The 14,707-nt window shown below is 37.1% G+C and overlaps 1 protein-coding gene across 1 annotated transcript; it reads left to right on the forward strand.

The window, feature by feature from the left end:
- The first annotated feature begins 1,334 nt into the window (after positions 1–1,334).
- Positions 1,335–14,397, forward strand: LOC131538610 (membrane-spanning 4-domains subfamily A member 4A-like). Its single transcript, XM_058772546.1, has 8 exons — positions 1,335–1,508; positions 3,370–3,580; positions 5,151–5,261; positions 5,359–5,427; positions 9,694–9,831; positions 10,428–10,544; positions 13,753–13,830; positions 13,971–14,397. The coding sequence occupies exons 2-8, from the start codon at positions 3,395–3,397 to the stop codon at positions 14,052–14,054; spliced, it is 783 nt and encodes a 260-aa protein (XP_058628529.1). The 5' UTR covers positions 1,335–1,508; positions 3,370–3,394; the 3' UTR covers positions 14,055–14,397.
- Positions 14,398–14,707: the final 310 nt, after the last annotated feature.

Raw genomic sequence — 14,707 nt, forward strand, 5'->3', positions numbered from 1 at the left:
GGAAATAATTACAGAGGACCTAACGTTTTGCTAAAAATGCACATCTTCCAGACTACGATGAAGTCATTATGTACATTAACAATAATTTGGGACAAATATAAATAATGTAATTTATTGGAAAACTATGCATGTGGCACAGCAGGATTATGAACACAGCGCCCAGAGTCGCAGCTAGGATCCGCGGACAGTCGCCAGTGGCGCCGCTGGTGTCCGTTCACTCATAAAAAACAGTGTGCTCGAATATTAAAGACGTGGTGGTATGAATGGATTCTGATCGGCTGTCAATGCTTTCACCATTCATCAGCTGTAAAAAATAAAAAAAATAGGTTTTTTTTTTTTAAAATTGCTCCGAGATTCCAACAATATCGTTTGACAGTATCAGTATCCAACAGAAACACTCCTCCTCACTACAGTATGTCAGAAGTTGAAGAGTTTAAAGGACTCACTTCCTTTCAAAAATCCTAGTGGTTTGAAGGATATTAGCAAAGTAAAAAGATTTAAAATTCATAAACTTAATCATTCTATATCAAGACGAATTTTAGCGTGTGGAAATGATAAAGAATAGAACAAAGCTAGAAGTAAACTAAGAAAGACATATCATGGAGTATGATTGTTTAGTTCATGAACAGCAGCAGTAAACATGAGAGATCCTCCTGAGAGCACAACTCTATATCCGCCGTGTTTGACCGCAATCCAGTCACTTACTTCCGGGAAACACGGAAGTAAAACACATTTTATACAAAAGTTTGTTCTGGTTCTCAAATCTGATTGATTGAGAACCGTGAGATATTATGATATTGCTCATTAAACTCTACAAAATACAAGGAGATTTCAGAAGGACGAGCCAATCACAGCCGTCTAGCGTCAGGATGGACCAATCACAGCCGTCTAGCGTCAGGATGGACCAATCACAGTCGGGATGGTGTTTGTTATTTGAGCGTGCACTCATGGAAATCGAAACTGAAAGTGTCGAGTTTGTCCTGTGATAAGATCATGTCGTAATTAACGGGTGGGACATAGTGTCTTAACTCACGAGCGCTTCGATCTATCTCTTAATGATGTTACGGAGATCTATTAATTCCGGTTAAATCACTCTCTCGCTCTCACTCTCTCTCTCTCTCACACTCTCACACACTATCTCTCTCTCTCTCTCACACACACACACACACACACACACCATCTCTCTCTCTCTCTCTCTCTCTCTCTCACACACACACTATCTCTCTCTCACACGCACACCATCTCTCTCTCTCTCTCTCTCACACACACATCTCTCTCTCTCTCTCTCTCTCTCTCTCACACACACACACACACACACACACTCTCTCTTTCTCTCTCACACACACACTATCTCTCTCTCTCTCTCTCTCTCTCTCACACACACACACACACTATCTCTCTCTCTCTCACACACACACTCCTGTCCCACCCACTTCTCTACGCCGCTGGATAAGACCCTGTTTCTGAAGTCTCTGAACCAAAGATTACGATTTCTGTCTTATTTATCGGTGAGTCCGTGTCCTTCTCATAACTTATGATGCTTTGAAATGTCACGATATTAGATGTGTTTGTACAGAACTCGAGTTTATTGTGAGGTGTTTACTCGAGGAGTCAATATAGCTAAAATGTGTTTATTATACATTTCTGCGAATTCGAATCCATTATGATTCGCATCGAAGTCGAGATACAGTGGATGAAGCGCGAGAGAAACGTTAGTCTGCTGCCATTTCAAGAAGTTGCAAGCTCCTCTGAATATTGTGGAGTTTGCGTGATTTTGCGTTAAATTATGCATTTGCACAATTGTGAAATCCTGGAGGGACTGTCTATATGGGACTTTCCCAAACAGTTTGAGAGCCCATGACGGGAAGTAATTGCGCAAGACTGAAGAAATGTCAAAGCTCAGTGTCCTTTAAGGGATAGTTCAGCCCAAAAATGAACATTTGCTGTTGATTTACTCAGTGTTTTTTGTTTTTTTCAGTAGAACAGGTACTAAAAAAGGTTTCTAGTTGAAATCACGTTCACATTTACAGACTGCGGTTATGAGTTAATGAATCATATTTCAGCATGAATCATGAGTGCTTCAAATGACCAACATTTTTACAGCATTTGTAAATGTAAAAAGTGCATTAGATGATATATAAATCAATTTAATTAGTAATATTAACAACCAGTTTAATTACATAACTAATGACATGAAGTATTAGATGGTTATATTGTGCAAATCTGTTATAATTACTTTAAAATATCAAAACAATGTAATACAAATCTTAATTTGGAAAAGCTGAATTTCTATTATACTGGAAGCAGCGCAACCAAGAGAAAAGCTATGCAATTAAGAGAATAGGCTATTGGAAATAATTTAATACACATTCATGGAAAACTATATTAAAACTAAGTCAGTGGTTCTGATAGTGTTTAGGCCAGCAGAGAAGGCTTTGCTGCCCTTGACGTCCCACCACTGATTGATATATATATATTTATACATAACTAATTAATCTCTCATTTTTTTCTGAAATTAATCACGATTAATCTCACCTAACATTGAAGTTTTTTAAAGATACTTTTATATCGCAATAATTCCACATGCAATATTCAAATTAATAACATTAAAGCAGTATTAAAAATATTTTATATATTTTATAGTTTTTTGCATTCCAGCACAAGAGCCTTATCCCATCTGTGAATTATGGTGATGGTGGTATCATGGCTCGGGCCTGTTTTGCTGCATCTTGGCCAGGACGTAAGTGTACGCTGATTGGCCAAACGCATACGAAACACTGGCTACCTGGCATTTTTAAAAAGCCATGTAAACATATTTACTCCACGAACATAGAAAACAGCGATAACCACATTTACCAGTTGTTTGTAGTGTTGTGTTCTTTTTCTCAGCTTCGATTACATGTAACACTGCAAGTTGTCACAGAAAACTTTGTCTCTTAGCTCAACTTTTTGGTCTTTCAATCACGTAAATTGTGCATTTACATTTCATCGCTCTTATCACGAAACCCACGACACACAACAAAAACAGCTCTGATCACGGCATCCTCCATTCACCGGTTGTTGATGTTCGTAAATGCAGCGAATGCAGCCAGGAAAACAGCCCGAGGGGGAAATTGGTTCTCTAGGAACCACCCTGCTGGCTAGTTCCTAGAGCCTTTTGGGTCATATTTATGCAGAAATATAGAACATTCTGATGGGTTCACTACCTTTTAAGCAGCTCTGTGTGTGTGTGTATATATAAGTCAAATGGTATTCACGAATGTATTTTATAAGTGTCTTTGGAAAGAGCATCTGCTATGATGTAGATCAAATTAAACATGAGCTGTTTCATTAAATATTAAACATGAGCTGTGAATTTTTTTTTTATAGGTCGGTTTGAGATTCAGAAACCAGAATGTCTCACACTGTCATACCCATGAACTCTTCAACGCTCGTCGTCCAGTTTCAACCAGCAACACAAACAGCTCATGTTACGACAGCGACAAATGCTCCTGTGCCTGTTTATGTACAACAGGTAGCAGGAGGTTCACCTCTTCAAGGACTTCAGGCATTTCTGAAAGGACAACCAAAGGCCCTCGGGGTGAGAAATGTCTCATAAACACAAATATATATAAATTTTTTTTATTTGTGTATATCACTGTGAAGTAAGCAAATAAATACATGAATAGATTCTAAACGAGGAGCGGTGCACACATTAACAAAGCATACATGATTTTTATTGAAAAATGTGCCCTATTGTCTTGGTGACAGAGCAGGAAGACACCAGTATAAGATCAGGTTTATCATTTACAGAATAAAATATTTAACTTTACAACGTTTTAGGAGTTGCAAATTATCAAAAAATGTGAAGTATCCAGTCTTGCACATCTGCAAACATAGGGCTGGCCGATATAGCTAAAAAATGTATCGACGATATAATGTTTCGTATCGATAATTATTCAAATAATTAAAAAAGAGCAATAGAATTTTTTTTTTTTTAATTCAACCACTGTATTTTTAATTTACCCAATTGAAGACAAACAACAAATAATTTTTTGTTTTAACAGTCGAACACAAAATAAAATTTAAACACATATCTCCTTTCTTATGTTTTATATGCAGATTAAATAGCCACAGGAGGGCGCAATAAGCAAAATAATACAGCGTAATAAATTGTTTACTCAATTCAATTAAAATAACAGTCTATATAAAACGTGCACTACGTCTAAATTAACATATATAAATCAAATATAATTTTGTAAATTGCATAAACGGTTATGAACAAAAACAGCATCATGTGTTTATACATAGCTTAATTCAAATAGCCGAAGCGCCGATCACACAGATTGCATTTAAAAACATGAGACGCAGTGAAATGGAATAAACCTCCACAAATTCACAACGTGTTTTCTTGAAGCTTAAACTCTTTTAACTTTACATGGCTTTCTATTCATCTCTTGTGTGAGACGCGAGTGCAACAGTTATAGTTGTCTGTCCTAAAAATGTGCCTAATTCTAAATACATTCTTTATGAATGGCTTGTTTTCAGTTTTAACCTAACCAATAACTTCACTGCATTGAGCTTCTATATTTCTCTAATATTTTGAATGAATAACACCGCAGCGGCGCGTCTTGTGGGTTCAACTGGACAGATTAACAAAATAAAGTGCGACAACGACACTTACATCATCATCACTGCACCTCATGCGCCTCTGATGAGGCTCCCTCTCCGACGCACACCTAACATTCGATTGCACTGTTTTTGCATTCAAATGCAAATTTTTTTTATTTTAAATTCGACTAATATTCATTTTTTTAATTCACAATCTCCTCATCACAGGCAGGCACTGCACTCAGCATGTGTTCATGTGTGCTGTCTGCTTGTCATTCATAACACGCACCTATATCGTGTGCTGTATCGAACATTTTTTCTATCGTTATTTATGAACATGTACCGTCGATAAATACCGATTCCGTTTTATCACCCAGGCCTATGCAAACACAGTGACATTCATACAATGATAATTCCACACTTGCAGAATATTACTTTGTCCATCATAAGTCCATAACTACAGCTATCATAAATGTATATTGTATATTTTATATTGTTCCCCTTTATGAAAGACTCTCTCGTCGTACTCACACTTTCTGTGTTATTTTTGTCCCTCACAGACGGTCCAGATAATGATCGGTGTGTGGACTCTCCTGTTAGGCATTGTGTGTTCAGTTTATGCAGAACCCATCTTTGTCTATAGTGGTATTCCTTACTGGGGATCTCTCATCGTAAGAAACTATTATACGATCAAGTGTTCTGTCTTTTATTAAACATGCTATGTACTCCAATCCAAGCTTTAATTTTTGCCTTTCTCTCTCTTCTCAGTACATTACCGCAGGCGCACTCTGCATTGCTGCAGAAAATAAAATGAATTCACCCTCCAGTTTGTGTTTGGTATGTACTACACAACACTTTACTTTTAGGGGTCCAAGCACCGTGCTGGATGTACAGAAATAGTGTTCTGTTGTGTTTGTACTGATTTCTTCTTCTTGTATTTTTTCTGCTCTAAAAGTATATGTGCATCAGTGAACATAATTCATAATTTGATCTTTACGTCCTGAATGCAACACCCACACTTAATGAGCCTAAACATGTTAGGAAGGTCCCAAACATACGTCTATTCAGCCACACAGACACTCAACACTAGGCGGCGCAATAATAATATGATCTGCATTTTTGAGTAACTTCTACAACCCGAAATTCCGGAAATGTTGGGACATTTTGAAATTTGAATAAAATGAAAACTAAAAGAATTTCACATGCCAATCATTTCAATTCCATCATGCACAATCTAGCCTGCCTGCTACAGGTCTCAAAATAGTTGGGACAGGGGCATGTTTACCATGGTGTAGCATCTCCTCTTCATTTCAAAACAGTTTGAAGACGTCTGGGCATCGAGGTTATGAGTTTCTGGAGTTTTGGAGGTTGGAATTTAAGCCCATTTTTGCCTGATATAGGTTTCCAGCTGCTGAAGAGTTTGTGGTCGTATTTTTAGTTTAATGATGAGCCAAATATTCTCTATAGGTGAAAGATCTGGACTGCAGGCAGACCAATTCAGCACCCGGAGTCTTCTACTACGAAGCCATGCTGTTGTGATAGCTGCAATATGTGGTTTTGCATTGTCCTGCTGAAATACACAAGGCCTTCCCTGAAATACACGTCGTCTGGAGGGGAGCAAATGTTGCTCTAAAACCTTTATATACCTTTCAGCAGTCATAGTGCCATCCAAAACATGCAAGCTGCCCATACCATATGCACTTATGCACCCCCATACCATCAGAGATGCTGGCTTTTGAACTGAACGCTAATAACACGCTGGAAGGTCTCCCTCCTCTTTAGCCTGGAGGACATGGCGTCCATGATTTCCAACAAAAATGTCAAATTTGGACTCATCTTTGAAACAGTCCATTTTAAATGAGCCCTAGTCCATAGGACACAACGGTGCTTATGTGCACAATATGTGCCATGTTCACATATGGCTTTTTGCATGATAGAGCTTTAGTTGGCATCTGCAGGTGGCATGGCGGATTGTGTTTACCGACAGTGGTTTCTGGAAGTATTCCTGGGCCCATTTAGTAATGTCAATGACAGAATCATGCCGATGAGTGATGCAGTGTTGTCTGAGGTCCTGAAGACCACGGGCATCCAACAAAGGTCTTCGGCCTTGTCCCTTACACAGAGATTTCTCCAGTTTCTCTAAATCTTTTGATGATGTTTCTGCACTGTAGATGATGAGATTTGCAAAGCCTTTGCAATTTGACGTTGAGGAACGTTGTTTTTAAAGTATTCCACAATCTTTTTATGCACTCTTTCAGGTTGGAGAGCCTCTGCCCATCTTTACTTCTGAGAGACTGCCTCTCTAAGACATCCTTTTTATAGCTAATCATGGTACAGACCTGATGTCAATTAACTTAATTAGTTGCTAGATGTTCTCCCAACTGAATCTTTTCAAACTTTCTTGCTTTTTCAGCCCTTTGTTGCCCCTGTCCCAACTTTTTTGAGACCTGTAGCAGGCATCAAATTTGAAATAATTAAGTAGTTACATTTATATAGAATTTTCTGGGTACTCAAAGCACTTTACATGAAAGGGGGGAGGGCGATCTCCTTAACCACCACCAATGTGCAGCATCCACCTGGATGATGCAACGGCAACCATATTGCACCAGAACGCCCACCACACGCCAGCTTATTGGTGGAGAGAGACCGAGTGATGAAGCCAATCAGTGTATGGGCAAATTTGGTTATATCCCTACTCTTTTTTTGAAGGACGGTGTTTTTTTTTAAACAGTATAGTGTCCCCGTCACTATACTGGGGCGTTAGGACCCACACAGATTACAGGGTGTGCACCCCCTGCTGGCCTCACTAACACCTCTTCCAGCAACAAACTAGTTTTCTCAGGAGATCTCCCATCCAGGTACTGACCTGGCTTAGCCCTGCTTAGCTTCAGTGGGCAACCAGTCTTGGGCTACAGGGTGACATGGCTGCTGGAAATGAGCTCATTTAAAGTAAAAGTGTAAAATTTCTCAGATTAAGCATTTATGTTCTCTATGTTCTATTGTGAATAAAATATTTTCTTGTTATTTTCTAACTTTAAAAATTTAAGAATATTTTGTATTCCCAATCATTCTTCTTAAGAATATTCTTATTTTTTAAAAAGACAAAACTTAAGAAGAATTCAAATTCTTGAAAAGGATCTTCTTAAAAATCATTGTAAATAACTTCTTTAAGTTAGGACAGCCTCAGACTTGTCTTAAATCCCAAATACGTATTAAGAATTATTTAATAAATGTATAGGGTTATTTCAAATTAATTGTTATATTTAAGCATTACAACAACACTAGCTACATACAATACATAGTAGGACTATTAATATGAATGTCCATGAGTTTCTTGAAGTGACAGCAATGACTGATAATGTAAACAATGATCGGTCATGATTAGCCTATGTGTGACCCTATATTTTGATGACTTCAAAACTCAGTAGCAACTCAAAAACGAGTCAGATAGGGAGCTTTGATTGAACGCTTTTAATTTTAGCCTATAAATATGACAATCTTTGGCAGTATTCAGCGCATATGAACACATACCAGAAGCGTTCATTTGGATAAGGGCGCAAAAACACAGCACAAAAATTAATGAAACCGATCGCTGCAGCTTGAGACAGGCTCTTTAAAGGAAAACGCCACTGTTTTTCAGTATTCCAATATTTTCTTCCCTCTCAGTGCGTGCACTTAATCGCTGTAGCGCGGCGCCACTATGCTAGCGTTTAGTTTAGCACCATTAATTCGTTAGGATCCAAACAGGGATGAATTTAGAAGTTTTCAGGAGTGATGATATTACTGCACCGAGGTCGAAGTGCTCTTCCGCCATACATTATAGTCATTATTTTTATCTGCTTAGAAAATCGCCACGTTTTATTTTGTGTCACCATACTTACTCGTGTAACTATTCATGTAACCGGAAAACATGGAAGTGTTTGGTAGCTATTGAAGAACGGTGGCGTTTTCCTTTAACCCCTTAACTGTCACTCACAGTTTTGAACACAGACATGATAGTGCACTATCCAAACGTATTTTTTTATAATTCATGAATGAAAACATTTTCCAACGTGATTTTGATGTACCATTTCCATGGTAATGCAATGTCTGATTTTAAAATGGGTTACAAAGGATGAATTTTGAGATTTTAACTTTTCAACTGATATATAATTTCTTATGATTTCTAAAACATGATAGAGAAAAAGGCAAAAAAGACTTTCTGTGACAAAGGTCAGAACTCCTGTTATGATGTAGATTTTTCAGGTGCACTCTTGTCATAAATTAATCTATTACTTTTCCTACATAATTTTTTTTACAAAAAAAGTGGTAAAATACCTATTTAGGAGTCTTAGACCTTTCCAACGATATATAGTTTGTCATGATTAGATTAGGATTTAATTGTAAAATAGTGAAGTAAACGTAGGCGTCCCACAGGGTGGACGGTGACAGTTAAGAGGTTAAAAGTAACTGCTCAAAAACACGGCACATTAAAAAGAGAAGCCGTCAAGGTCGCGACGAAAATAGTGTGCGTACTACTTATGATTATTAGGGTAATCTGCAGGAAACATAAAAAAACAATCCTTAAAGTGTGAGTGTATTAGTGCGTCTTCAGCCATGTATTCACTCAGATAAAGACTGTCATTTTCTTCTTAAGAAAAAAATTAAGATGTTCTTTAGAACATATTTGAGAACTTGCACTTTCTTACGAACTTTCGTGGAATTTATCTTAAGACATTTCTTAACTTATTTCTTAAGATGTTCGTGAATCCGGCCCCTGGTATATACACAGCATATTTTGAGAATTCACACCAATTTTCATTAAAGTTGAGCCTATAGGAGGCGCTGCAACTCCTCAACACTGTAACTTTAGGATTGGTAAAGTTGAAAATGAATATGAATCTTTATAATATGACTCAGATACATAAAAAAATAAAACATGGCCTCTACCAGCCAATCAAATCTCAGCAACTAATAACGTTAAATTGTGTCAAAAGTGCATTTTTAAATCACACTCCATATACTTTTCTATGTACATTAACATGTTAATACAATGTTTTAAAGTTCTTGCTAATTTCTTAATCTGTTTTGTGTTTTTTTGTGTGTGTTTTTTTCTGCCTACAGGTGAATGCTTCACTCGGAATGAGCATTTTCAGTACTATAACCGCAGGCATTGCCATTATTTTACTTTCACTGGATTTGGTTATAGGTCCACACAGTTACTGCTACGACGGTGGCTGTTATTCCACGAGACAGTATGCTGTACGTCATCAACTTTTATATTCACATTTAATGTCAAAATGGAAATGAAACATTTATTTAGCAATCACTATAAGATCACTGTGTGTTCAGTAGACAAGCCTTAATCTGCACTCATCTGTTCACTGTTTTTATCTGGCATTTCAGAAGTAGTTTATAGATCATTTACAATGCAAGAAGTCATTGATATTATAAGTTCATTGCAAACTCAGTCCAGTTTGACCTATCAGGGCCAGATTTACTAACAGCTTGTGACAGTGCAAACCCTTATTTGGCGTTTAAAAACATCTGTCAGCATTTACCAAAGACACACAGTGAAACATTAGAAAAGGACAGTTATTTTTGCGGCTAACAATACTGCATGCATGCATTTGTAAGAGTTACCCTTTCAGGCACAAAATTATTTAAATGAATCATGCAACATGATTTAGTAAGGTTTGCGCTGTCATGATAAGTTGCCTTCTTTAGTAAATCTGGGCCTAGAAATGTTACTATATGAGCTTCACGGATTGTAGATTCTGGACTGCTGAGCATTCAGTGTACCAGTGTGAGCAGTAATTATCATGGATTATTTGTGTTAATGTTGATTTTTCTCTCAGACTCTCTTCAGTGGAACCAGAGGTGTGTTGTTGGTATTTGCCGTGCTTGAGTTTATCATCTCCATCTGTCTGTCAGCATTTGCCTGTAAAGCCGGCGCCTGCTGTTGTGTTTCTCAGGTGAGTAATGAGCCAAATCAGGACTTCCCATCAGGAGTTCTCAGATGAACCCTTGATTTCTTAACTTGTAAAATTATTGAATTTTAATCTCCTGTCCACAGAAATGTTTAAAATTATGTAAATGTAAATGATGTGAACTCAACACACATTGTGTTCCCAAACATTAAACCCGCAGCACTTGCAGAGTTCGTGGGAAGCAGCGTTTACTGTGAACTGAGTTGCCCTAAAAACATACTGCATAAAACTTTAATTAACATCACATTGTTTTACATGCATAGATTTAACCCATTAACACAAATTCAAAATAAAATAAAATAAAATAGTTTGTAATGTTGTTGCAGATGGTATATAACTCCGATAACATTAAATATTTTTTCATCCGTGATGATTATCTACTCTATCGGTCCCACATTTCTGCCATGTTTGTAGTTTTTAACACGTTTTATGTGTGTTTGTAGTTCCAATCAAATCCTCATCCAACACGAAATGTGTTGTGGGCAATTTAGCCGTTAGAGTGTGCACAGATCTGCAGTTTGAATTTCCAACATATAACCAAATTTGAACCAACGTCACGAAAAGTGACATATATGCGTTAATTTGCAGTGGTGATTGGCTGCCGTGGCTGGAGAGTACATGTCTACATCATCAGTTTTCCAAGCTTTTCTCAGTATTATTCATGAGAATGAAGTCATACGATCTAATCACTGCGCAGTGTTATGCATGAGGTTGTATTACAGTGGAGAATTCAAATCTGATGAAAGAGCTTCTGCGCCGTCAGTTCATCTCTGTAAACACGACTGTAACAATATTAAATATGTATAAAGAAAACTGATTTAAATAAAACTAGTTGGGGTTGCCAGTGGGGGACCAGTTCCCCACAGACGTCAGACCAAAGACATGAAGATGCAGCTTAAAGTTCTTTGATGCTTTTTATTTACTATTATTTATTTACAAACACTCTAAAAAATACATCTTGCTGATGTAAATGCAGACGTCAAATAGACGTCTCCGCGATGTACGTGTGCTATCAGGGAAACGTTCCGCCTGGAAACAAAAATGCTGTGACGCCAAACCCCCTCACGAAAGAAGAAAGCCGTTGTTTTTACAACTGTGACGACAAACGCTTATTAGGATCAAATAAACACTGGATTTTCGAAAGTATGTGAAATATTTAAAGTTCGCGGCATAGAATCTTTAAAATACATCCGAGAGTTTTACCGGTCTGTCATTGTGGCGACATTTCCATGCCCCAAAACATGACGCTGAATGAAACAAACTGTGATTGGTTGTTTCACATATCGGTCAAATGGCCTTATGGGCGGGCCTTGGCCAATGAAAGCTACCATAGATTCCAGACCTTCAGCCGTCAGTCTGAAGGTCTGGCTATGCGAGACTATGTCCATGCTGACACATTCTCCCGCAGTGATAGCGGAGACGATGTTCAGCCTGTAATGGCTACAACTACTAATATAAAACTGAACTGCTCAAGACATCATAACAAGTGAAGCCACCGTGCCATGATTTTATTGAGTAAACATTTCCTAACAAGTCCACGTTTTTATATCCGAAGTCTCCCTGCACATTCCCATGACAGATTTATTCAAACAAACATTAAAAACGAAGGCGACAGGTTAAGTAAAATATAATGAGTGTAATACAATGCTTCTCACTAGTTAGCTTGGTAACACTTCAACACTTATTCACTATTAACTACAACTTTTCCCTCAACAAACACCTAATTTGCTGCTTATTAATAGTTAGTGCGGTAGTTGTTAAATTTAGGTATTGGGTAGGATTAGGGATGTAGAATAAGGTCATGTAGAATAAGGCATTAATATGTGCTTAATTACTACTAATAAATGGCTAATATTCTAGTAATATGCATGCTAATAAGCAACTAGTTAAGAGACCCTAAAATAAAGTGTTACCGTTATTTTTTTTATAGCTGACTATCAAGGTTATGTACAATGAATGTCTTTACTGACGTCTTTCTGTGGCTGAAAACCCACATTTATAGTTTGTTTTTTATAATAAAATGTACAGAATTTGAAAGCTGATTTCTGATTAAAAGTAACAAAGCACAAAACTTACTGCGATTTATTGGATGGCAGGCACGCTACAAATGATGAATGGAATTAAAGACGTGAAATATTCCCAAGCATTTATACCATCCTTCCAAGCAAGATGTTGAATGGTACAGTTTTTTTTTAATAATCCCAGATCATATGTAATATTTTACTGCATAATTACATGCTGTACAGAAATATATAAATAGAAATAAATAATAGGTCAATTACCGTCAGCAGTGTGGTATAGCCTACACCGAGCTTTGCGACTGATATCACTTATCCTGCCTGAAAAGACCATAAACATTACAGTTCATGTCTGCAGTAATAATTAACTAACAGACATGAATCCTAAAAATGAATAATGAATAATGTCCGAGCAAATCATGACTTTTCACTTTACCCCTACCTCTGACTAGGCTTAAGATTTAGTCTGAGACGTAGCACTACTCCTAGATGGAGCAACGTGTATTAATTACGACTTAAGTGTATTTTACGTCCAGCCTAGTCTTACAACCGGGTGTACGTCCAGCTGGTGCAACCAGCCCCTGATGTCTACCTACATCTTCGGCGATCATCGCTACCGCTCCGCCGTGGCTGCCTGGATCCTCGGTATCGCAAAGGAATGGCACACACAAGCAGAAAGACGCAGGAGGAGGCTCAGGAGGTGGATGGATGAAAACAAAATCTGCTTGTGTGTGCCATTCCTTTACTAGCCCCTTTCACAATCACTGCGCCACCTCATCCTCACCTCCTTGTCTTCACAGCGCGAGGTCGCGCCTTCGTCACACTCCTTCACAGTTTGGGCTGTTTGTGTTCTTGTCCCAGTTAGTTTGTTGTCGTGTTTACTGATTTGATTTCATCATTATGTTTAGGTGTGTGTCTCATTATCTCCACTACTTAAGATCAGTTCTTTGTGTTTGATTGTCCAGACTCATCAGGATTAGTTCTAACCGTGTGTCGGATTAAAGACTTTTGGAACTTCTATCTTCTTCCTCCTGTGTTTGTATTCAGCTACTTGCTGACAAATTACTGAAACTGTAATACTGAAACTGTCTGCCGGTGTTATTGCATTTATGGCATCTCACAGTAAGAAGGAATGTACACTACATGTGTGTTTATTAATTTTGTTTATACCAAAGGTGCAGTTTGCCCAGGTTTTACCACCACAGCCCTCTGATTTCAGGCCCAGTCATGTCCATGATCTTAACAGCTCAGAGGTAAGAAAAGCTTGATCCCCAGTTTAATTGGACTTTGAGTAAAATGGTAGTAAAAGAAAAAATTATATATATATATATATATATATATATATATATATATATATATATATATATATATATAATGTGTTTGGTTTTTGCAGATACCTGTGGTCAGCAGCTCCTCCATTCATCACCATCCTGCAGACGCTCCTCCACAGTACAGTGAATTCAAGCAATATGAATAAGTGGGCTGTGTTACCTTATGAAACAAAAAATATATGGGAATGTATTAGAAAATATAATGCAATATATTAAATAATATATTTCTATATATTGTTATCTTATATTCTTAAACATACTGCAATATATACTGCACCGCAATTTTACATGTAATAGCTTTATTAAAACACTCAATTTCTGTTTCAAGAGTTATTGCTTAAGTTTACATATAGCTGAACACTCACATTTCTCTCACTTTATTGTTTGCATAGTAACATTTCATATATGAAAATAATTGAAATATAAAAGAAAACTGTACTGAAAAGACATTAAAAGTTTTGGACTTTTAGACGTCTTATTAAAATCATGGCAACTTTGTGTGTGTTTGTGTGTGTGTGTGTGTGCATGAGGGTTTGTATACACATACACAAAGTATCATTTTATCACATGTATATCTATATATTGTGAAGAATGTTATTGAATACATACATTACGATATATTAAGTAATTAACACAATATGTTATTCAGTGTATTTTCATTATACATTAAACAATTTAATATATTGATTGTTAATATCACACACAACGGCAGGACTACAACTCTTAAGCAAAGAAAACATATTGTCTTATTTGTTTTCCCAACGTCCATTATCTCTAATTGTTTGGGTTTTTTTCTATT

The sequence above is a fragment of the Onychostoma macrolepis genome, chromosome 04, assembly GCF_012432095.1.
Source record: "Onychostoma macrolepis isolate SWU-2019 chromosome 04, ASM1243209v1, whole genome shotgun sequence".
Taxonomy (NCBI): Eukaryota; Metazoa; Chordata; class Actinopteri; order Cypriniformes; family Cyprinidae; genus Onychostoma; species Onychostoma macrolepis.

Excerpts from the sequence above, each read along its gene's own strand:
- LOC131538610 (XM_058772546.1), top strand. The coding sequence starts at position 3,395 with ATGTCTCACACTGTCATACCCATGAACTCTTCAACGCTCGTCGTCCAG. Across the intron at positions 3,581-5,150 it reads GACAACCAAAGGCCCTCGGG|ACGGTCCAGATAATGATCGG; the intron begins GTGAGAAATGTC and ends TGTCCCTCACAG. Across the intron at positions 9,832-10,427 it reads ATTCCACGAGACAGTATGCT|ACTCTCTTCAGTGGAACCAG; the intron begins GTACGTCATCAA and ends TTTTTCTCTCAG.